At 38.0% G+C, this 23373-nt stretch overlaps 1 protein-coding gene across 2 annotated transcripts in view; it reads left to right on the forward strand.

Annotated features, from left to right (window-relative positions):
- NTRK2 (neurotrophic receptor tyrosine kinase 2) overlaps positions 1 to 23373 on the forward strand; it is a 388739-nt gene that overhangs the window by 79818 nt on the left and 285548 nt on the right. For both annotated transcript variants that reach the window (XM_065946651.1, XM_065946652.1), the window contains exons 11-13: positions 4644 to 4679; positions 7592 to 7689; positions 21081 to 21180. In XM_065946651.1, coding sequence (XP_065802723.1) covers positions 4644 to 4679; positions 7592 to 7689; positions 21081 to 21180 — 234 coding nt within the window. The remainder of the gene's footprint in view (positions 1 to 4643; positions 4680 to 7591; positions 7690 to 21080; positions 21181 to 23373) is intronic.

The raw sequence follows: 23373 nt of genomic DNA on the forward strand, positions 1-23373 counted from the left end.
TCTTTTCCACTTGGGGTTTTTCAGGCTGCACTCTGGACCTGTTAACTGTCTTCCCATAATTTCTGACCACCGGCCTTAGGTCAGCAACAAGGTACTAGTGAGTGTAGCACCTGAGGTACTCAACAGACTCTTCAGAAGATGGTACTTGAACATCAGACAAACAGGCATGGGCACTCATCTTGTTTTGGTTGGGAAAGAGTTGTAGCTTCTACACTTGAGTGAGCCGTGGAGGTGGAGAACAGTCTGCTGCTCGTTTGGAATGCCAGTGTGTTAAGGGAGTCCCAGGAAGCCCATATTTTATTCTGGAGATTCCCAACACGAAGCGTTAGAGCTTGAGCCCACCTCTGTTGCTTCTGTCTGAGATTTCTTAGTTAATGAGAGCTACTAGGATAGTCTTCAAGAAATCATGCTGTGCTGTTCTCAGTCATGTCCAACTCTTTGCGACTCCATGGACTATTACCCTCCAGGCTCCGCTGTCCATGGGATTTTCCCTGCAAGAAAACTGGAGTGGGATGCCATTTCCTCCTTCAGGGGATCTTCCTGATCCAGGTGTCAAACCCACATCTCCTGCATCTCCTGCTTTGGCAGGTGGGTTCTTTACCATTGAGTCACTGGGGAAGCCCTCAAGAAACCATAACTCTCTCTCTCTCTCTCTCTCTCTCTCGGGGACTTCCCTGTAGCTCAGATGGTAAAGAATCTGCCTGCAATGCAGGAGACCCTGGTTTGAAGAACCATCAGTTCAGTTCAGTTCAGTCGCCCCATAACCCTTCTCAAATCTCCAGGACAAGTGCATTACTCAAGTGCATTTGTCTTTCATTCATTCTCTTTTCATTGACTTTTTCCCCTCCTAGCCTGTGTTTATCTTTTCTCACTCACTTTTTAATATTGATTATCTCCAACAGTGGTTCCTACCTTTAGCACATAATGATACATAGTGAATGAATTCAAGCTAAATAAAAGGAACCAGTGAGAAATTAGACTTTAAAATGGCAGTTATCTTCGAATTTTGACCATTGCCAAAATTCTGAAAAGGAAATGGTGATTTTTTTCCTGTTTCTGCATTTAATATGATGTTAATAGCTACTGTGCTATTAGCATGTAAACATCATTGAAGCTTAGCTTGACTCAGAAGTTGCCAGAAGCAAAATAATATGCTTGTTAAGCTGGGGTCAGCTGGAGTCATGTGACCCTAGCATTTTGTAAAGTCTGGGTCCGTGCATCCTTCAGTGTAGCAGGCCTTCTAAACCTTTGTATAGGAAGAGACATTTCTTTCTTTTGATGAGCAGGTCCTCATCAGACATAGTACAGTATGGTAGGGAGGAAAAAAAAAATTGTTCCTCCCACGCTGTCTTTCTGTGAGTTTCATAATCTAGTGCTAAATTTGGCTATTCCTGACAATGAAAGTAAAATGACAATACTTCTCATGCATCTGGGACAATGAAACAAGGAAAACAGTGCTTTTCAGAATGTGTAGACCCGACTTCATGGTTTTGATGGTGAACTTGGTAGAGAAACCATGCACTGATATGAATCAAAAGTCTGTAAAAGGACCTGTTTTCCAGGTTCTGAGCTAACCTATTTCTTTTTGATCCCACCCCAAATCCCATTTTTCTGTATCCGTTTGCTATATTGAATTGACTCAACATTTTGGATCTTCCTAGGACTTTGTGTGAATAATGAGTTTGGATGTTCCCTTTCTGTGATGAGCCTGAATATACCTGTATATCAGTCATATTCGATGAAGTACGTTCATGTGTAGTTTAGATAAATCTGGCTCTGAATCCATAGAGCCTCTTTACTTTCTGATGGAATCAGGTGGTGACTGCATGTGGGGTTGTTGAGGGTATGAGAAGAAATCAGAGTGACCGACTCGTCCCAGTTCTAGCACTTCCTATGTCCAGGAAAGGCCTCCATCCTGGACAAACTGCACGAATTTGTTCAGAACTGTCCCAGGTTTAAAACTTAAAACTCCTTGGCCTCAGGCCATCTTAGATGGTTGTTTAATCTAGTACAAATGAGGGTCCACATACTTCAATCCAAATACTTAAGAAATATAAATCAAGTTAATGCTTGTTAAATTTAAAAAAATAAGTTCTATTCTCCTACCTTGGGCTTCCCAGGTGGTACTAGAGGTAAAGAATCCTCCTGCAACATACTAAATGTGGGTTCGATCCCTGGGTTGGGAATGTCCCCTGGAGAGGACATGGGAACCCACTCCAGTATTCTTGCCTGGAGAATCCCATGGACAGAGGAACGTGGAGGGCTACAGTCCATGGGGTCACAAAGAGTCGGACATGACTGAAGCGACTTAGTCCATTCTGTTACCTTGGCAAATATATATTTATAATGACCTGGAAGCCTGGGTTTGCAGGTCGGGTTCTCAGACTCTTGGAGTTCCAAGCTGGAGCATAGTGGTTTCAGTAGAGCTGGTCCCCAGTCATGGCCCCTGCGCTGGGCTTCCGGTGATATGGTGAGAGCAGTATGAAGGGGATGGGTGTGCATGTGGACACCTCAGCCCACCTGTCCTGGCTCACACTCACTCCTCACACCTCCCTGGGTCTTGTGTCAGAGGGTGCTCATACTGGTGGCATGGCCCCCTGGAGGTGACTGTTGTAGGGAAGGGGCTGACCAGTCCTAGGAAATTTGTGCAGGGCCATGGTGAGATAATTCTGGGCCTTGGAGACCTAGAGTGAGGTCTAGAAGTGAGGAGCCAGACTCTAGTGGGCAGATGCCTTGCAGATTCAGGTTGTATGTTGAGAGATCAGTGGGACTGGATCAGAATGGGATCTTCTGAGGGATGGGATGGGGAGGGAGGTGGGAGGGGGGTTCAGGATGGGGAGCACATGTACACCCATGGCTGATTCATGTGAATGTATGGCAAAAACCACTGTAATATTGTAATTAGCCTCCAATTAAATTAAAAGCAAAAGAAAAAAATAGTAACATTACTGAGCAGTGCAAAGAATGACTTTCTTTCTTGGGAATATAGAACCTTTTCTTCAGCAGTTGTGGAAAATCCTAACTTTGGGGGGACGTCATTAGGTCGAAGGATGTTGCAAAGAGAAAGGACTTCAGAGGATGGGCAGATGTCCTGTTAATGACATTCCCAGAGCTTCCACTGAGACATTCCCTCGTTTTATTCACTGAATTCCCCTTCAACCTGCAGAGTCACTTTCAAGAGCCTTCTCAGGAATGTTGTATCAGCTACAAATAATTCTGACAATGTCTATTGATATTTTATAACTCAAAGCTATTTCGAAATGATGTTTGGGATTATAAAACTCAAAATATAATTGAAAATGACTGGAATGATGACTTTGCATGAATTGACATAGGTTCATCAGAAGTGTCTGTACAGGTTGTGCACGTCACAATTTCAGGTGATTCTATTAACATTGATGACAGTCTTAATGGTGCCCCCTGGAGTTGTACAAAGCACAGAAGTATGCAATATCCCTGAATCAAAGTGCACAGCAGTCTACTTATTTTTCCCCCTGCTAAAATAGGTATCTTCTAGGTGAACTGTATTGAAATTCTGGCTTGAATATTAGGATCACTTTTATTTGGTACTTCATTTAGATTAATCTTGATTATTTACTAAGAGCTATAAAAACAGAAAATAGGCTCAAAGTTCACTCATTTTAAGTATTTTTCTGCTAAGAGTTCAGAAATGAAATGAGAATAAAGTAAATTTTGTAGTTTACAAATTTTATTTTTCACACAGTGAGTAAAGACTAAAAGCATAGAAAGTGACTTTGGAAATTCATTTTGTCATCACTTAAATGTTACATCAAATTTTGATTTTAATTCCAAGCAGGCCTTCATATAGATATTATAGTTTCAATAGTTTTGATTGAAGAATAAGTAGCAAATTTTTTTTGTCACCTGTTCTTGTTAACAGTGATTTTAAAAAGGCAAAAAATTTTTTTGCAAATTTTCTTAGAAATATTTTAAAACAGAATATCCTGACCATCAGTAAAGACATATCCAAAAAAAAAAATGGCATACTCTTGAATTTCTTTCTTGACATAACATTTTTTGTAACCTCAGTAGAGAAAGTACATTTGTTTTTCTGTGTTATATTAGGGTAATAAAAGGGTTATTTTGTCTTGGAAATATCCCTCAAGACAAAGTGGAGAGAAAAATTGTACTTTAGGTGTTATCATCCAGTTTGGTTAATAATGTGTTTGTGAATACAAATGGACCTGCCAAAACAAAGTTTGAAAGTAAACCCTGAGTCATCAGAGAATAATCAAAGTGAATCAGAAATTATCTTTTTCTGGAATGAAAATACCAAAATTACAATTAAATTGATCAAGTGTTTAATAGAAAACAGCAAAAAAAAAAGTGGTCATAGTTCATTGATGGTTTAATGAGAATTTTTTCTCATTAAAGTGATTTTTAATTTCTGTTTGCCCTTTTCTTTTCCTTTCTGGAATAGAGACAGGGGTTGTGGGCTTGGGAAGAGCAGCAAGGTTAGCATGAAGCAAACCTAAAATTTCAGATTTTATTTACCTATAAAATAACCTGTTCAATTTAAAACCTTCAATATGTATTTAGCCAATTTTAGTGGGTTTAGTTAGTAATTTTTTAACTTTGAATTCATACTTAACAAGATATCTTTGTTTTGTTTTGCTTTTTAGGTGCAAACCCAAATTATCCTGATGTAATTTATGAAGGTAGCTATCATGTGGTCTGTATTTCGTATTTTTTCAAAATATTTGTCTAAAATGTAATAAATCAACTGAAAGAAGAACTTTAAGCTCAATTAAATATACACTTCAAGCATGACTTAGGCCAAAATAATACTTCAAAAATCATTCGGTATTGATGGCTGTTTTCCCTTGATATTTACAATGCCTGTAAATAGTGTTTTCTCTCTCATGCTTGTTCTTGGAAGTAGTAAATCCATTCCGCTGTAACAGACATTTTGTTTCCATAATTGGGAACTAATTACCTGTTTAAAAGCCTTGACTACCAAGAAAAGGGAGGTGTATCAGTTTCTGGCTATGACGGTAAACCCAATTCAAAATTATGTTTCTTATGTAATGAAAAAGCCTGGCTCAGAGACAGGAACCTCAAAGGCAAGGCATGTTTTAAGGTTGGTGAAACCAGCAACTCAACCATATCATCAGGGATCCAGGTTTGTTTGTGTTTTTCCATCTCTACACCCTCCTGCCCATTGTGCTGGCTTCACTGAAGGCTGGTTTCTCTTATAGTCTTAAAATGAGTCATTCACATTGATGGGAGAAAAGGAGGAACTTCTGAAATTGTTCCAGAAGAAGGAGAACTTTCCCAGAGACCTCCATCAAACCCTCCCTGTTTCTGACTCAGGACTCAATTGGTCATGGTTCATTTTTTGCCTCCAGTATTGAGGGCTGGATTAACCCTTGGTTAAATAGATCCACCCCTGGAGTTTAGATCAACTTTAATAGAGGAATAAATTCCCTTGAATAAAATGGGTCTCTCTTAAATGGTAAAGAATCTGCCTGCAAGGCAGGAGACTGGGTTCGATCCCTGGGTTGGGAGGATCTCCTGGAGAAGGGATTGGATACCCACTCCAGTATTCTTGCCTGGAGAATTCCATGGACAGGTAGCCTGGAGGACTTCAGTTCATGGGGTTGTAAAAAGTCAGACACAACTGAGGAACTAACCCTTTTACTTTTGGAATGTGGAAGGAGAGAACCAAACTGTCCACTGTATTAGCTTACCAAATATCTCATCTTTCCTTTGCTATTTTAATTGAATTCCAGGGTCATTTTACTAGGTATAAGAATCCATTGTTAATAGTTTTGAAACCACCTTCATGACCAGGAGGCTTCTTCTGGGGAAATGGCAGGCTCAATTTCAAGACTTGGCTTGAAATTTAAAATTGATAAAAAGTTACATTGATCAAAATGTTGCATTTATATAATTATTTTATAAAATAGTCTATTCTTCAATTCTGATGCACACCTTGACAAATGTGTATGTTTATATTTTTAATGTAAGAATAATTTGCATTTTTAAATATAAAATGATTCTCTCTGTGTTTATGTGTGTATATTTAACTTGAGCTAATTTTATCCAGGGAATTAAATTGTCTTTTCTTGCTTTATGCATGTTAAACCATATATCCTCCAGGCTGTTGTGATTTGGGTGATTTTGTGGATGTGATTTGTGTATTTTTATATTTATTTGTTCTAATATGGTTTAAAGAAAGTGTATGTCAAATTGTATCACAGAGAAATTGTATTGTGATTTTTCCATTTTAAAATTATGTTTTGAACTCCTTTCCAATAATTTTAAGTCTCTAAAATTAAGTCTTTCCATTGGACTCAGATCACACTTTGGATATTTGGCCTAAAATGTTGTTATATTAAACTGTAGATACTTTAATGATTTAATTTTGTATGAGTAGCTGGATATAATATGAAGAGGAGAAATAAGCAAATAAATGATATCTCCTAGTGTTTGAAATATTAATAAGTTCTAATATTTTCAAAATGAAAATGGTAAGAATATAGTTTTGCAGTTAAGAATGAAACAGCCACAGATAGAAAATAAATGCTGTTTCTGTTAATTTTCATTCACATTCAAAAGAACACTCTGCTAATAAGAATATAATTTAAATTGGTTGCCTTGAGGCCAGCATGATATTTCTACCAAGGGAAGATTAGCTGGGGCTGGCTTAATGAGGTTGGTTGTTCAGGATCGAAATTGAAGGCACCATGTCTGTTTAGAATAAAAATACAAATCATTTATAAAAAAAATTGTCTGCAATAAGTTTACTAAAAACTTTTTATGACTTTTATATATAATAATAAAGATGCTCCCTACAGAAAAATCACTTATTTCTATCCTGATCCATGTAGGCTAAAATTGATCCAGAGGAGCAGCTACATTTAAGAACTATGAGAACATAGCCTCACAATTCTAAGTGTTGTGTTGGTGAAGTTCCCTATACATTAATTCTGCAACTGAAATATTGGCAATTCAGAACTCTTTTAAAAAGTTCAAATGTGGACTCAAGTCGCTCTCAGTGCTGAGTCCACATTCTATTTTAAGTGAATAAGTAAGATGTCCGGAAATCAGTGCTGCTGATTTCAAGTCTGATTTCTAGACTGTTGCCTTCTTGCCAGTTGATGTTAAAACTAGTGATTACTAGTAACATCTCTGAGCTTTCATTCTTCAGCTGTAAAACTGGTGGTTAGACTCAATTTCCAAAGACTCTTCTAGGCCTATAAATCTATGACTCTTGTATGGCCGATTTTTTTGTATTTTCATTAAATACTTTATCAAAAAAGGAATATATTGATATTATATAATATAAAACCTTCATGTGCAGAGAAAAATCCTAAACCTGGTTTGGAATTTGACCAACAAAGCAGTGATGTAAAGATCTGAGTTGAATATGATTTTGACATCACTCAGTCTTACAGTGAATTTAAACCAAGGTGGGGGGCGTCATGTTTCTCCCCAGCCACACTGTCAGTGGTTTGGAAGCTTGTGATTTGTCCTGCATTGTTCTGGATTCTACTGTGGCTCATGTTGGATTGCAGCCTAAAGACAACTTCATGCTTCCTTCTTTTTCCCGTTTCTCCAATTTAAGATTACGGGACCGCAGCAAATGACATTGGGGACACCACGAACAAAAGCAATGGAACCCTTCCCACAGGTGTTGTTGACACGGGTCGGGAACACCTCTCGGTGAGTGAGATGCTTACTTGTTTCCTAAACTGGTTCTGAGCATTTTGATTGGTTGAATGCCTGAGGGACCTTCAATGCCAGTTGTTCAACAAAACACTTTTATTCAGATGTAAATATGGTGTTGAAGGGTAGAGGAACTAATAGAAAGATTTAAGAGACTTTATAAAAGTGCTGTGGTCTCCCTGATGGCTCAGATGGTAAACAATCTGCCTCCAATGCAGGAGACCCAGGTTCAGTCCCTGAGTTGGGAAAGTCCTCTGGAGAAGGGAATGGCAACCCATTCCAGCATTCTTGCCTGGAGAATTCCATGGGGTCACAAAGAGTCAGACACGATTGAACAACTAACACACACATAAAGCTGCTGTATAGCCTCTGACTTATTGCTGATGATTCCTGTTTTAAATTTCTGTCCTTTAGGGACTTTCTTGGCTGTCCAGTGGTTAAGACCCTGCACCCAACAGGGGACATGAGTTCCATCCCTGTTCTGAGAACTAAGATACCACATAGCACTTGGAAGCCAAAAACAAAACAAACGACAGATACAAACAAATGTTGGCAAGGTTGTGGAAAAATAGAAAGCCTTAGCTATTACTGCGGGCATGCGTGTGTGCCTGTTAAGTTACTCAGTCATATCCGACTCTGTGACCACGTGGGTTGCCAGGCTCCTCTGTCCATGGAATTCTCCAAGCAAGAATACTGGAGTGGGCTGCCATGCCCTCCTCCAGAAGATCTTCCTGGCTCAGGGATGGAACCTGCAACTCTTGGGTCTCCTGCAGACAGGTTCTTTACCACTAATGCCACCTGGGAAGCCCCTAGATATTGTTAGTGAGAATAAAACATGGTATGGTAACTTTCAAAAACTTTAAGTTTCTCAAAAAAAAATTGTCCTTTAAAAGATTATTACTAGACTATCAAGAAACCAGATTTCTCATTCAGTTGTTGTTCTTCACTTGCTCAGTCGTGTCTGACTCTTTGTGATCCTGTGGACTGCAGCACGCCAGACTTAACTGTCCTTCACTATCTCATGGAGTCTGCTCAAACTATGTCCATTGAGTCAATGATACCATCCAACCATCTCATCCTCTGTCACTCCCTACTCCTCATGCCCTCAATCTTTCCCAGAATTAGGGTCTTTTCCAATGAGTTGGCTCTTTATATCAGGTGGCCAAAATATTGGAGCTTCAGCTCCAGCATCCGTACTTCCAGTGAATATTCAGTGTTAATTTCCTTCAGGATTGACTAGTTTGATCACCTTGCTATCCAACGGACTCTCAAGAGTTTTCTTGAGCACCACAGTTTGAAAGCATCACTTCTTCAGCACTCAGCCTTCTTTATGGTCCCACTCTCACATCCGCACATGACTACTGGAAAAACCATAGCTTTGACTATATGGACCTTTGTCAGCAAAGTGATGTCTCTGCTTTTTAATATGCTGTCTAGGTTTGTCATAGCTTTTCTTTCAAGGAGCAAGCATGTTTTAATTTTATGGCTACAGTCACCATCTGCAGTGATTTTGGAGCCCAAGATAATAAAATCTTTTACTGTTTCCAATTTTTTCCCCATCTGCTTGCCATAAAGTGATGGGACCAGATGCCATAATCTTAGTTTTCTGAATGTTGCATTTTAAGCCAGCTTTTTTACTCTCCACTTTCACCTTCATCAAGAGGCTCTTTAGTTCTTCTTCACTTTCTGCCATTAAGGTGGTATCATCTGCATACCTAAAGTTATTGATATTTCTGATATTTCTCCTGGAACTCTTGATCCAAGCTTGTGATTCATCCAGCCCAGCATCTCGTTCAGGAATATGTATAATTCTTCTTGTTTCCACATCTTCACACTTGTCTCCTTAAATATCCTAATAAAAATTTCAGTGCCTACAGAATGTAAGAAATCCAGTAAGTTCTGAAAGGGGCTGGCCATGGGAGGATATAATAATATCAATGAAATACAGATCTATCCCTTTGGTTCTTATACTTAGGGCAGAGACCAGAGATGTGAATATTAGTACCTAAAATGCAAACAGAGGCTGAGCAAGGCAATGGGAGTGGTAGATGTAGAGGGGTGGCACCCTGGTCCTTCCTCTTAGGAGAGCTGGAGGAGTCTGTAGGACAGGTGTCACAGCCTGTGATGGATGCTTGGGATTTGTACACAGAAGAAAGAAGAGGAAGGGCCTTGTAGGTGTGTGAGCCAGAGCCTGCAAACTGGAAACATTCTTGATTGGAAGGCAGGGCGTGTGAAGGATGGTGGTCAGAGGCAAGACTGGGGAAGTTGACCGTGAGATCTTGAATCTCAGTGCCAAGTGGTTAGATTTATGGCACAGTGAAGAACATTAAAGGGGGTGTGAATTCATCTCCCCAGGATTCTCGGGCAGCAGCTCAGGTCAAAACCCAGCAGATTCTTCCATTCTTTTCTTTTCCTTCCTTGCTATGTGCACCCAGTCAGACATCGTGTGAGTTCTCCTTGTAAACTTCAAACCTGTCTGTCCACAAACTATGGCCCTTGGGCCAAGTTCAGCTTATGTAGTCTGTAGGCTAAGAATAGTTTTAACATTTTTAAGTGGTTTGGAAAAAAACAAAAGAAGGATAATGTTTTGTGACACATGAGCTTTATATGAAATTAACATGTCTATGTTCATAAATAACGTTTTATTAGAATAGAATCATGCCTATTTACATATTGTGTGTGGCTACTTTTGTACTCAAGGGCATATGGAGTAGTTGCAGCAAAGTCTGTATGGCCTGCAGCGCTGGAAATATTTATCATTTGGCTCTTTGCATAGAAAGTTTGCCACAATTGCTTGTTCCTGGATGACTGCCACAGCCTTCCATCCTGTCTCTCTCTCCCACTCTTGTGATCTTCTGGCCTTTCTTCATGCATCAGCCTGAGTGATGTTTTTTAAAATAGTTTTTTTTTAAAATAAGTTTCAGCTGTATTATATTGTAATTTCACATCTGTGTACACTAAAGAGTGATCATCCCACCAGCCTAGTTACCATCTGTCACCATACAGTTGACCCTCTTCTCTCATTTTGCTTACCCTGACCCCCTTTCTCTCTGGTAACCACTAATCTGATCTCTGTATCTATGAGTTGGTTTCTGTTTTGTTTGTTTGTTTTGTTTTTTTAGATTCCACAGGTGAGTGAAATCATATGGCATTTGTCTTTTGTGTGACTTATTTCCGTTACCATAGTACCTTCAAGGTCCATTCATATTGTCACAAAAATTGTTTTTAATGGCTGAGTAATATTCCATTGAATAATACTCAATTCCATTGAGTATTATTCCATTAAATAATATTCCAACAAATATATATGTATATATATTATATATCACATCTTATCCATTCATCTGTTGATGGACACTTGGGTTGTCAACACATCTTGTCTATTGTAAATAATGCTGCATTGAACATGTGTGTAGTTGCTAAGTCACATTTGACTCTTTGCAACCCCATAGACTATAGCCTGCCAGGCTCTTCTGTCCATGGAATTCTCCAGGCAAGAATATTGGAGTGGGTTGCCATTTCCTCCTCCACGGGATCGTCCTGACCCAGGGATCAAACCCACATCTCCTGAACTGGTAGTTAGGTTCTTTATCAGTGACCCACCAGTGAAGCCTCTAAATCTTGAGTTTGTTTCTGTTTTGCATGTGGATTCATTTGTATTGTTTTAAAATTGCAGAGAAGTGATATCATACAGTATCATACAAGTCTCTTGTCCACTCTTGGCTGCCATAGACCCAGTGCAGTGTTGTGGCATGGGGGTGGTGGGAACAGAGCTTTACCAAGTAGATAACGGGATCATTCATGGGAAAGCCATGAATGTTGCTTCTCAGTGGATAGTCATGATCACTGAGCATGGAATGCGATGTATGAGCAGGATTCTTGAGGAGGGGAGGCCAGGGACAGAGGGTGGACTAGGTGTTCTTTGAGTTCCCAAAGCTGGGTTGGAAGGGAGAGAGGATTACCCTGACCAGAATTCCCTTGTCCTGAATTAGGCAGCCTGACACTGAATCCCAGATACCTGTTTATTGCTGGGAGATAATAGATAGAAGACACACTCTCTCTGTGCCTAAAATTCTTCCCTAGAAATGGTCCATTGAACATATGGGTGCATATGTCCTTTTGAATTAGTGTTTTCATGTTCTGGTATAAATACCCAGAAGTAGACAAACAGGGTCATATGGTACTTCTATTCTTAATTTTTTGAGGAGTCTCCATACTGTTTTACATGGTGGCTGTACCAGTTTATATCCTCACCACCAGTGTTTGAAGATTCTCTTGTCTCAATATCCTTGCCAACATTTGTTATTTCTTGCTTTTCAATAATAGCCATTCTAACAGGGATGAGGTGATATCTTACATGGTTTTGATTTGCAGTTCCCTAATAATTAGTGATGTTGAACATATTTTCATGTGCCTGTTGGCCATCTGTATGTCTTCAGGAAAAAATGTTTATTCAGATTTTCCATACATTTTTAATCTGGTTGTTTGGTTTTCTATTGTTGAGTTTTATGAGTTCTTTATATATTTTGGATATTAACCCCTTATCAGATATATGATTTGTAAATATCTTCTTTCACTCATAGGTTGAATTTTGATTTTGATGACAGTTTCCTTCACTGTAAAGGAGCTTTTTAGTTTTATGAAGTCTTACTTATTTATTTTTGCCTTTGTTTCCCTTGCCTTTGGATTCAGATCTACAAAAACATTTTTAAAACTAATGTCGGTGATATTATTGCCTGTGTTTCCATCTAAGAATTTTATGGTTTCAGGTCTTACATTCACATTTTTAATCCATTCTGAGTTAATTTTTACAGGTGGCATGAGATAGTTTTCTAGTTTCATTCTTTTGCTTATGGCTGTCCAGTTTTCCCAGCACCATTTGTTGTGTTGAAGAGATTGTTCTTCTCCACTGTATGTTCTTTGCTCCTTTGTTATAAATTAATTGTCTGTATATTGTATATTATATATTGTATATTAATTGTATATATGGGTTTATTTCTGAGTTCTCACTTCTGTCTCTTGATCTGTGTGTCTGTTTTTGTGCCCATGCCAAACTGTTTTGATTACTATAGTTTTTTAGTACTGTGTGAAATCAGGGAGTGAGATACCTCCAACTTTGTTCTTCTATCTCATGATAGTTTTAGCTATTTGGGTTCTTTAGTGGTACCATACAAATCTTGGGATTATTTATTCTAGGTCTATGAAATATGCCATTGGAATTTTGATAGAGTTTATACTGAATCTATAGACTGCTTTGGGTACTGTGGACATTTTAACAAGATTAATTCTTCTAGTTCATGAATATGGAATATCTTTCCATTGATTTGTGTTTTTTTTTTTTCAATTTCTCATCATTGTCTTAGTTTTCTGTGTGCTGGTCTTTTCACTTTTGGTTAAATTTATTCCTGGGTATTTTATTTTTTTGGTATAATTGCAAATGGGATTGCTTTATTAGTTTCTTTTTCTGATAGATCATTATTAGTGTGTAGAAATGCTATACATATCTGAACATTGATTTTGTATTCTGTGACTTCACTGAATTAATTTACTGGTTATAATAATTTTTTGGTGGACTCCAGAGTTTTCTTAATATGGTATCTTGTCATCTGCAAATCATGACAGTTTTACTTTTTCCTTTCTGATTTGGATGCTTTCATTTCTTTTTCTTGCCCAATTTCTATGGCTAAGACTTCCAACATCATGTTGAATGAAAACGGCAAGAGTGGGCATTTTTGTCTTGTTCCTGACCTCTTTGTTGAGCTGTTATCATAAGTGGACGCTAAATTTTGTCAGGTGCTTTTTTCTTTATATATTGAGATGATCATGTGTGATTGTTTATCCTTCATTTTGTTAATGTTATGTATCACATTGATTGATTTGCAGATATTGAACCATCCTTGAATCCCTGGAATAAATTACATTTCACTGTGGTGTGTGATCCTTTTAATGCATATCAGATGTATTTTGCTAATATTTGTTAAGGATTTTGCATCTATGTTCATCAAGATATTGGCCAGTTATTTTCTTTTTTCGTGGTGTCTTTGTCTGGTTTTGGTACCAGGGAAGTGTTAGCTTTGTAGAATGCTTTTGGCAGGTTCCTTCTTCTTCAGTTGTTGTTTTTTGTTTTTTTTTTTTTTTTTCCCTGAAGAATTTGAGAAAGATAGTTCTTAAATACTCTTTGAATGTTTTTGTAGAATTTGCCAGTAAAACGACCTGGTCCTCGGCTTTTGCTTGTTGGGAGAATTTTGATTACTGTTTTAATTTCCTCACTAGTAATTTGTCTGTTCAGATCTTCTATTTCTTAATAATTCAGTCTTAAAAAATTATGTTTCTAGGAGTTTATCCTTTTATTCCAGTTTGTCCAGTTTTTTGGAAAATAATTGTTTGTAACAGCCTCTTATGATCCTTTGTTTTCCTATGATGTCATTGCTATTTTTCCTCTTTCACTTCTGATTTTATATATTTGAGTCTCTTTTTTATTAGTCTAGCTGAAGTTTTATTGATATTATCTTTTCAAAGTGCTAGCTTTTTGTTTTATTGATCTTTTCTATTTTTTAGTCTTTATTTATTCATGCTTGGATCTTTATTATTTCATTTCTTTTACTAATATTTGGCTTCATTTGTTATGTTTTTTCTAGTTCCTTTGGGTGGAAAGTTAGCTTCCTTATTTAGGACTTTTTGTGTTTATTGAGGTTGACCTGTATTGCTATGAATGTCCCTCTTGTGACCAGTTTTGCTGCATTCCATAAACTTTGGTATGAAAAATTTCTATTTTCATTCATCTCTATAAATTTTTATCTCTTCTTTGATTTCTTCAAAGACCTATTGGTTGTTCAGTAACATGTTGCTTAATCTCTAGTTTTTGTAGTTTTTCCAATTTTTTCCTTGTGGCCAAATTTTAGTTTCATATAATTGTCTTTGGAGAAGATGTTTGATAGGATTTTAATCCTCTTAAATTTATTGAGACTTGTTCACTGACCTAACATGTGAACTGTCTTGGAGAACCTTCCACGTGCCCTTGAGAAGAATGTGTATCTACTGCTTTTTGATGGAATGTTCTGTGTAAATCTGGAAGGTCATCTGGTCTAACATGTCAAAGTCTGATACATCCTTATTAATTTTCTTTTTGGATAATCAATCCATTGATATAAGTGGGGTGTTAAATCTCCTGCTATTATTGTATCTCTTTCGATTTCTCCCTTTCACTTCAGTCGTTCAGTCATGTCTGACTCTTTGTGACCCCATGGACTGCAGCACACCAGGCCTCCCTGTCCATCATCAAGTCCTGGAGTTTACTCAAACTCATGTCCACTGAGTCGGTGATGCCATCAAACCATTTCATCTTCTGTCGTCCCGTTCTCCTCCCACCTTCAATCTTTCCCAGTATCAGAGTCTTTTCAAATGAGTCAGCTCTCCACATGAGGTGGCCAAAGTATTGGAGTTTCAGCTTCAGCATCAGTCCTTCCAATGAACACCCAGGACTGATCTCCTTTAGGATGGACTGGTTGGATCTCCTTGCTGTCCAAGGGACTCTCAAGAGTCTTCTCCAACACCACAGTTCAAAAGCATCAATCCTTTGGCGCTCAGCTTTCTTTATAGTCCAACTCTCACATCCATACATGACTACTGGAAAAACCGTAGCCTTGACTAGAGGGACATTTATTGGTAAAGTAATGTCTCTGCTTTTTAATATGCTGTCTAGATTGGTAATAACTTTGCTTCCAAAGAGTAAGTGTCTTTTAATTTCATGGCTGCAGTCACCACCAGCAGTGATTGGAGCCCAGAAGGATAAAGTCTGCCACTGTTTCCACTGTTTCTCCATCTATTTGCCATGAAGTGATGGGATCAGATGCCATGATCTTTGTTTTCTGAATGTTGAACATTTGCTCTGTGAATCTTGGTGCTCCTGTATTGGGTGCATATACGTTTGTAAATGTTATATCTTCTTGCTGGATTGACCCCTCTATCATTATTTAATGCCCTTTGTCTTTTATTACAGTGTTTTAAAGTTTGCTTTGTCTGTTATGAATATAGCTATTCTAGCTTTCTTTTTATTTCATTTTCATGGAACATCTTTTTCCATCTCTTCATTTTCAGCCTGTGTGTATTCTTTCTTCTGAAGTGAGTATCTTGTAGGCAACATACATACAGATCATGCTTTTTAATCCATTTAGTCACTCCATGTCTTTTGATTGGTGAATTTAGCCCATTTACGTTTAAAGAAATTATTGACCAGTATATATTATCATTTTGTTAGTTGTTTTATGGCTATTTTTTTTTTAGTTCTTTTCTGTTCCTTTCTTATTCTCTTTCTCTTTTATCTTGTGTTTGGTGGTCTTATTTAGTGTTATGTTTAGATTCTTTTTATCATTTTTTTCCTCTTTTAACTATAAGTTTTTTCCTTGTGATTACTGGGAAGTTCACATATAACACTGTATGTAAGCACTATCCTGTTTTAAGTTGGTAATAACTTAAGTTTGAATACATTCCAAAACCTTATCTTTTTTACACACCATTCCCATGACTATACTTGTGATGGAACAAGTGGAGGCTCTATTCATCTAGTTTTCAGATCCTTTTCTGAGGGAATTATTTCATATTTAGTTGCAGACTTGCTGCATCCATGGTAGGAGGTGAGTTTAGGATCTTCTTACACCACCATCTTGAACCCTCTCCCTTGAGTGACCTTTTTAAAGCACAAATAGGGTCACTCTTTTATTGTCATTCTCAGAGTCTTCTCAATGTATTGTAATGAAACTTTTGTTTTATAAACCCGACTCCTCATGATGGTTAATAGGGCCCTACGTATCTTGCCCTTGTCTGATTCTCTGACTTCATCTGCACACTCTCCTCACTGTGTACCAGTTATCTTTTTAAAATGCTCTCTTTCATACTCCAGGCATACTTTTGTCTCATAGTTTTCGCATTTGCTTTTTTCTCTAGGAGGCGTGCACTTCCCATTGGTCACCACACAGCTTTAGCTAGAGTGGTTAGCAGCATCCATTACCCTATTTCATTTTCTTTTGAGCAGTTATTATTGTGATAATTATCTTGAGTATTTATTTGTTTACATGTTTAGTATTTTTTTCCTTTCCTTGATTCTTTAATAAGATTCTTAGTATAGGTGACCTGGTCAGTGTTTTTCCCAGCTGTATTCCTACTCCTTGGAATAGTACCTGACACCTAGAGGTGATTAGACTGATTATGAACACTCTAAAATGGGTTTCAGAAGAGAAGGATTGAACGTGGGGTGATGATTTAGGTGTTTGATTCAATAATAAAGAGATATGTTGAATATTTAAACCAGGGCCATGGCGGTGGGATCAGAAGCCTCAAAAAGAGATGCAACTTAACTACAACATATAACATGCACATCCAGTATTTTGAGACACACACACGTTTCCACAGATGACTATATGCATTGAAACGCAAGAAAAACTGCTGTGTTAAATCAACTGCAGGATGTTTTCTAATTCCTTCCTTGTGCAGTCATTTAAGTTTTTACTCTCATACCAAACCACTTAATGTTTCTTGGTTTGAGAATGTTGTTTGAGTATGTAAGGAATCCAAGGAGCATGTATTAAACCCACTGATGTGTATGTATCTCAATTACTAAAAATTGTATGCTAACTTCAGTTTTCTCTTTTGAATTCAAACACTAAATTTAAACCCCTAATTGGTATATCTCAATGTTTGAACTGTCTATAGTAGGGTATTGGAGAGCAAGATCAGTGAAAATAATCTTTGTTGAAAGTCTGTATATTTTGACTCCACCTGTAGCCCCTAGGAATTTGCATGAGAGTGCAGTTCAGTGTTTTGTAGAATTTAAAGAAAATTTCAAAATTATGTGTGGATCAAACATTTACTACATCAATAGCCCCTGATCACCAGAAATCATTAGATTAGAAGAAAAGTTTCAGAGTCAGGGAGCTGATAAAAAATTCAGTGGTTTTTTCAAAGCCTTTGGAAGACACTTGCAAGCAACAAATGCCCCTTGTGAATGCTGCTGAATTTTCAGAGCAAAGCAGCTCCTTATTGTATACTGAGAAGTAGCCTTAGAAAAAACCAACCAACCAACAAACCAACAAACTTACTCCTTTTCTCCCATGTGAAGACACTCCCTCCCCAACACAAATACACACAGTACATGAAACTCTGTATTTATCAAATAATGTGTCTTTGAGGAAATGATTCTTCTCATGGTCATAGGAGTCTTTGTTTATTAAAGCATTCTTTACATTTAGAACTGCTTCAATAGGTTTAAATATTTGCTAGCAGATCATTAACTGCTTTTCTGGAGTCAATCACCTTCCATTTTCTAAGTTAACTTAAACATTCCATAATGAAATAAAGAATGCAGGGCAAGTATATTATCCCCACGTATAAATGATGAAACAGAGTCTTAGAAAAGTGAAGCATCCATGAACTGTCACATCTGGTAAAGATGAGGTATCCTGGGAACATAAGGACAAAGGTCTCCTGAATGCCAACCAGGTACTTTCCAAAGTGGGGAAAACTGTACTGTGGCTCTGCAGAGAGATCCTGGGACTCGGGGCAGGTCCTCCAAATCTCTCGTCATCTCAGATTCCTTCCTATAAGATAGTGTTTGAACTTGCTTATCTGTATGATTTTGGAATTTAATAATAGGGTAGAGAAACTTATAGCTGATGGTCTCTTTCCCATGAAAATGTTAGTTAGAAATAAAGATTGAAAAAGTAATATACAAAACCATCAGATGAGATGGAGGGAAATGATCTTGGTTAGAACAAGTTGATTCCTAACTTGCCTTTTAGGAATCACTACAATTCTATTTGTATATAGGTCACAGAGACAGAATTAAGTGTGTGCTCAAACATCTGTAGAAGTGTTGTCTGGGAGAGCCATTCACAACTGAAGCAGCAGAGAAAGAGAAATATCACACCTTTGTTCCACCCTCGACAAGTGTTTGGCATGTGCTCTTTTCTGTGTTTTGCGGCTTATTTAATGCTGTCTCCATCTAACCCCATCTGAAGGTTCCGCTGGGGGGATTTGAGTGTGTATGTGCTCAGTCATGTCCTACTCTTTGTGACCCCTTGGACTGTAGTCTGCTAGGCTCCTCTGTTCATGGAATGTTTTCAGGCAAAAATACTGGAATGAGTTGTCGTTTCCTTCTCCAGGGGATCTTCCTGACTCAGGGATTGAACATGCGTCTCTTCTGTTTCCTGCATTGGCAGTCTGATTCTTTACCACTAGCACCACCTGGGAAGCTAGAGTCATGTGTTTTTTATTACTCTGCTTTCACTCTCAGCCACACACTTTGAAAATGCAATGTAGTGGATAAATCACACATAAATCACAGGTTTTATATTTGCTAGACTTTTATTTCAGTCCCAAGCTGCAGAGGTATGATCTTGGGCTGCTTTCTAATGTTTTTCTAAATCTCAGTTTTATTATTATCATTATTATCATCATTGTGGCAAACATAATTAATTACTTATTAAACTAGGCACTGTGTCAAGCCCATTACCTGTATTAAATGATTGACAACTTACAACAACTTGCAAGGTAGAGTTATTATATCCCCTAGTTTATGTATGAGGATTACGAGATGCTGAGAGGTTAAGTGATTTGTAAACCATGCAACTAATAAGTGGTAAATCTAAATTCTGAACTTGGAGAATCTATCTTCTTAATCTCCACTTGATACTGCCTCTCACTATGGTATGTGAATACCATATATAGTATATTATATAGGTATATTAATCAGGATAAACTATGCTGCAGTAACAAAAATCCCAAAATTTCAGTGGCTTAAAACAATAAAAGCTTATTTCTTGTTTCATTACAGGTATTGACTGGGAGTTCTGTCAGCCTCATCCTCATTCCAAGATGAGGCAGACACATCAGTCACTTTTTGAAAATTTAGCATTTATTTTGGCACCAAGTAAGACTACACTGCCCTTAGTGCTATTAACGTTGTTATCAATGGATAATTTTTCTTGTGGAGGACTGTCCTGGGCCCTTCACTATGTTTAGCAGCATCCCTGGGCTTCCCTGGTGGCTCAGCTGGGAAAGAATCTGCCTGCAATGCAGGAGATGTGGGCTTGATTCCTGGGTTGGGAAGATCCTCTGGAGAAGGGAACGGCTATCCACTCCAGTATACTTGCCTGGAGAATTCCATGGGCCATATAGTCCATTGGGTTGCAAAATGTTGAACACGACTGAGCAACTTTCACTTCATTTCACTTCAAAATCACCTTAACCATCAAGCACTTCTTTCCACAGAGTGCTAATTAAGTTCCAGCTAAACTATACCCAGATACAGCTATCTGTCTGTTGTTGTCAGTAAAGTTTTATTGGAACACAGACCCGCCCATTTGCTTGCATATTGTCTGTGTCTATTTTCACACTGCAGCAGTGGAATTGACTAGTTGCAGCAGAGTCTCTTGGCCTTCAAAGCATAAAGTATTTACAATATGAGGCTTTACAGGAAAAGTTTGCCAACTCCTGGTTTATAAAAACAGACATATTTTGGAAGTGGGACTTTGGGGTGAATAACAAAAATGGAAGATAACCCTATGTCCATCTTTGTTTCTAAATTACTAGTGTGTGCTTAGCATTATGCACTTGTGCTTTTGTGATTTCCAGCTCGGAGCTGTGACAAGATTCACAAAGATCTGCATTTACTGTCTCTCTTGTGTGATTCACAACTTGCAATTACACTTTTAAATTAAAAAAAAAAAAAACCCTGTATTGATCTTTCTCATACATACAGAAAAGGTCACATGTCAAGTCTACAACCCCATGGGCCTTCACAGGCTGAGCTCACTCTCCAATTCTTTCCTGCTCCCTTCTAGACCTGCTCACTGCTCCAGGCATCCTAACTTCCTAAAAGCAACAATAGCCAACTTAAAAAAAAAAAATCTGTATTATGGACAACTCTCAAACATGTACAGTGATAGAGAGAGTAGAGGAATGAACTCCCCTGTATCTTTCAGCAGCTTCAAAATTTATTAGGACTTTGTCATTCATGTTTTATATTCACTCTCTTCTCTTTCTAGATAGGTATGTAGGTACATAGGTAGATAGATAGATAAAATACCTATTATTTATGTATTATATAATATGTGATGTGTTAGTATAGTTTATCTATATAATACCAATTGGATGAATATTTTTATTAGTTTTAACTTACAGTTTCTCACTTGTAGAATAGGGATAATAATAGGACCTATATACTTCTTCCTAGGTTTGTTGAAGAATAAGTGAATTGATATCCATAAAGTTCTCAGAAAATCAAGTAGTAATTATTCAATAAATATTAACTATCTCCAGCAGCAGCAGCAGCAGCTTCAGGGTACAAGGAACTAATTAGCAAGGTCATGACTGCCCTCTTTTCTTTTCTCTAGGTCTATGCTGTGGTGGTAATTGCATCTGTAGTGGGATTTTGTCTACTGGTAATGCTATTTCTGCTGAAGTTGGCAAGACACTCCAAGTTTGGCATGAAAGGTAAGAAGGGTTGTGTTTATTTTCCTACTTATGTGGAATCATTTTTGGCTTATGACTAATGCTAATTACACTAAAGAAGGAAGCAGCTAGATTTACAATGACTAGGATTGAAGGCTGAGAAAACAGCAACAAAGCTATGATACTACAAATCAAGACAGAGCAAAATCATGTTGATTACTCAGCACTACCCACTTTCATTGAGGACAATTGTCCCAGAAGACATGGAACTGGTTTCTTGAGTTTTCAAGTGACTAATTATGTCTGAGTTTTGCTTTTACTTCAGAAAGGCAGGCTAGTGCCTGTAGGCAAGTGACAGACACACATATTTTGTGTAAAAAAGGTCCTTTCTGTTGTACATTTGACTTCTAGAATTTCCGTGGCGTGCTTTTTGTGTTGCTGCTACATTTTCAGATTCTCATCTTTTGAAATTTAAAGTGTTGGGAAGCAAAATAAGAACAGCTTTTGGAGGTACACTGAAGCATTGTGAATGAGTCATTTTTTATTTTAGTGGAAAAGCTCCTAGTACTCGATTAAAAATTAGGGTTTGTGTTGCCCACAATAGACTATTGGTCTCTTTTAGAAAATTGAAAATTCATTTTGGGGGGATATAAGTAGGCAAGAGTTTTAGTGATTAAAAAGCATTTGCTCCGGTATTTAAACCTATGTGTTGACTCATGTTATTGGTGAGTTCTGCATGGTCTCTTATAAATGCCACTAGCTGGGGAAAGCTGTGACACCACAGTTAGTGATGTCTTAGTTGTGTTGGGGAGACAACTGGGTGGGTTTTCTTGATCTATACTGCTCATAACGTTTACTGTTATTGTTGCCTTCTTACTTGGAAGTGATGTTTAAGTAGCAGTAGGTTGTCCAGTGTATAGCAGGCTCTGGGGTGGATCAGATCCATTTTGATGCTTTCTCCTTTCTCTTTGTGCATGCCCATGAACAAGATGCCCAAACCTGAAATGAATGAGGAGGAACAGCAGTAGAGTTCTTAAATATAATGGCTAAACCTCCTCCTGACTCCCCCTTTGGCCTCTTTCTTCTGAAGGAGGAAAGATCTCTCATTCTGCAGTCATGAAGAAGGCTTGAGTGGTGGTGATGGTGGAGGGGGCTGTACTACAAAGATTTTTTATTAGTCCTACGGTGGTGGTTTGCAAACTTGACTTTGCCTCAGAAACTCCTGGAGGGCTTATAAAAACACAGACTTTCTGGGTTACTCCAAGAGTTTCTGATTTAATAGATCTGCTGTGGGCCTGAAAATTGGCATTTCTAACAGTTTCCAAGGAATGCTGATGCTGTTTTTCCCAAACATTCTCGGAGAGTCACCTTTCTATGCGATACACATGGGCTCCCAGGTCTCTTTCCAAGAGTGACAAGTTGTGGGATAAGCATTGCAAACCAGACCCACCCACGGCTTTGAGGACCTTTCTGTGTCCCTGGATTCAGCTGGTGCCCCGGTCTGGGCTAGGGTTTTCCTCTGTGTGTGTCAGCCACTGCCATGGGATTTGGTTCTCCTCATCTTGATCAGATGCTTCTTTTCCTTAGAAGCACTTGTGGTGAATATCCCCAAGGAGAAATTTTACTGGACAGAGATTCTAGCTCTATCACTTTTCTGCCTTGAGGGTAGTGTTGGAAGCGTTCATCTTATGAGATCTTCAGACAAAGGATATGTCTTAGGTCCTCCTGGGAGCTCAGAAAGGCTTTGGAAACTGTAGGAGCAATATTAGGGAGTCACTCTTCATTTCTACTTTGTGTTAAGAAAATAACAGAAGAATGGTCTGTAAATGTGAACATCCTCTGTAGTGTAGTGATAGAGAAGAATAAAAGGCAGATGTTTCGTTTCACAGAAGATCCTGTTTCATATAGTGACTCCAGCACTCAGATTAAAAATGTATCTTATTTGTATAATTTGGAATGACCACTGCGAAGCACCTATAATTTTTCGGGTATAACCTAAATGTACCTTTAATGATTGGTAAGAGAAGGTTTTACTTAACCTTGTTACAGAGCCAATAGATGGCTTTCTTCAAGCAGTAACTACTAGAGCTTATGTTTTACTCCCTTATTTTTAGACATAAAATTGTTTTTAAAAATTTGTCTCAGAGACTCAGGTTCTTGTTTAGAATAGCTTCCTTCTCTGCTTTTAACTACATGTCTATCTGTGCCATAGTTTGAACAAATGGGCCTGAGTTG

This window comes from Muntiacus reevesi, chromosome 10, assembly GCF_963930625.1.
Source record: "Muntiacus reevesi chromosome 10, mMunRee1.1, whole genome shotgun sequence".
Classification (NCBI taxonomy): domain Eukaryota; kingdom Metazoa; phylum Chordata; class Mammalia; order Artiodactyla; family Cervidae; genus Muntiacus; species Muntiacus reevesi.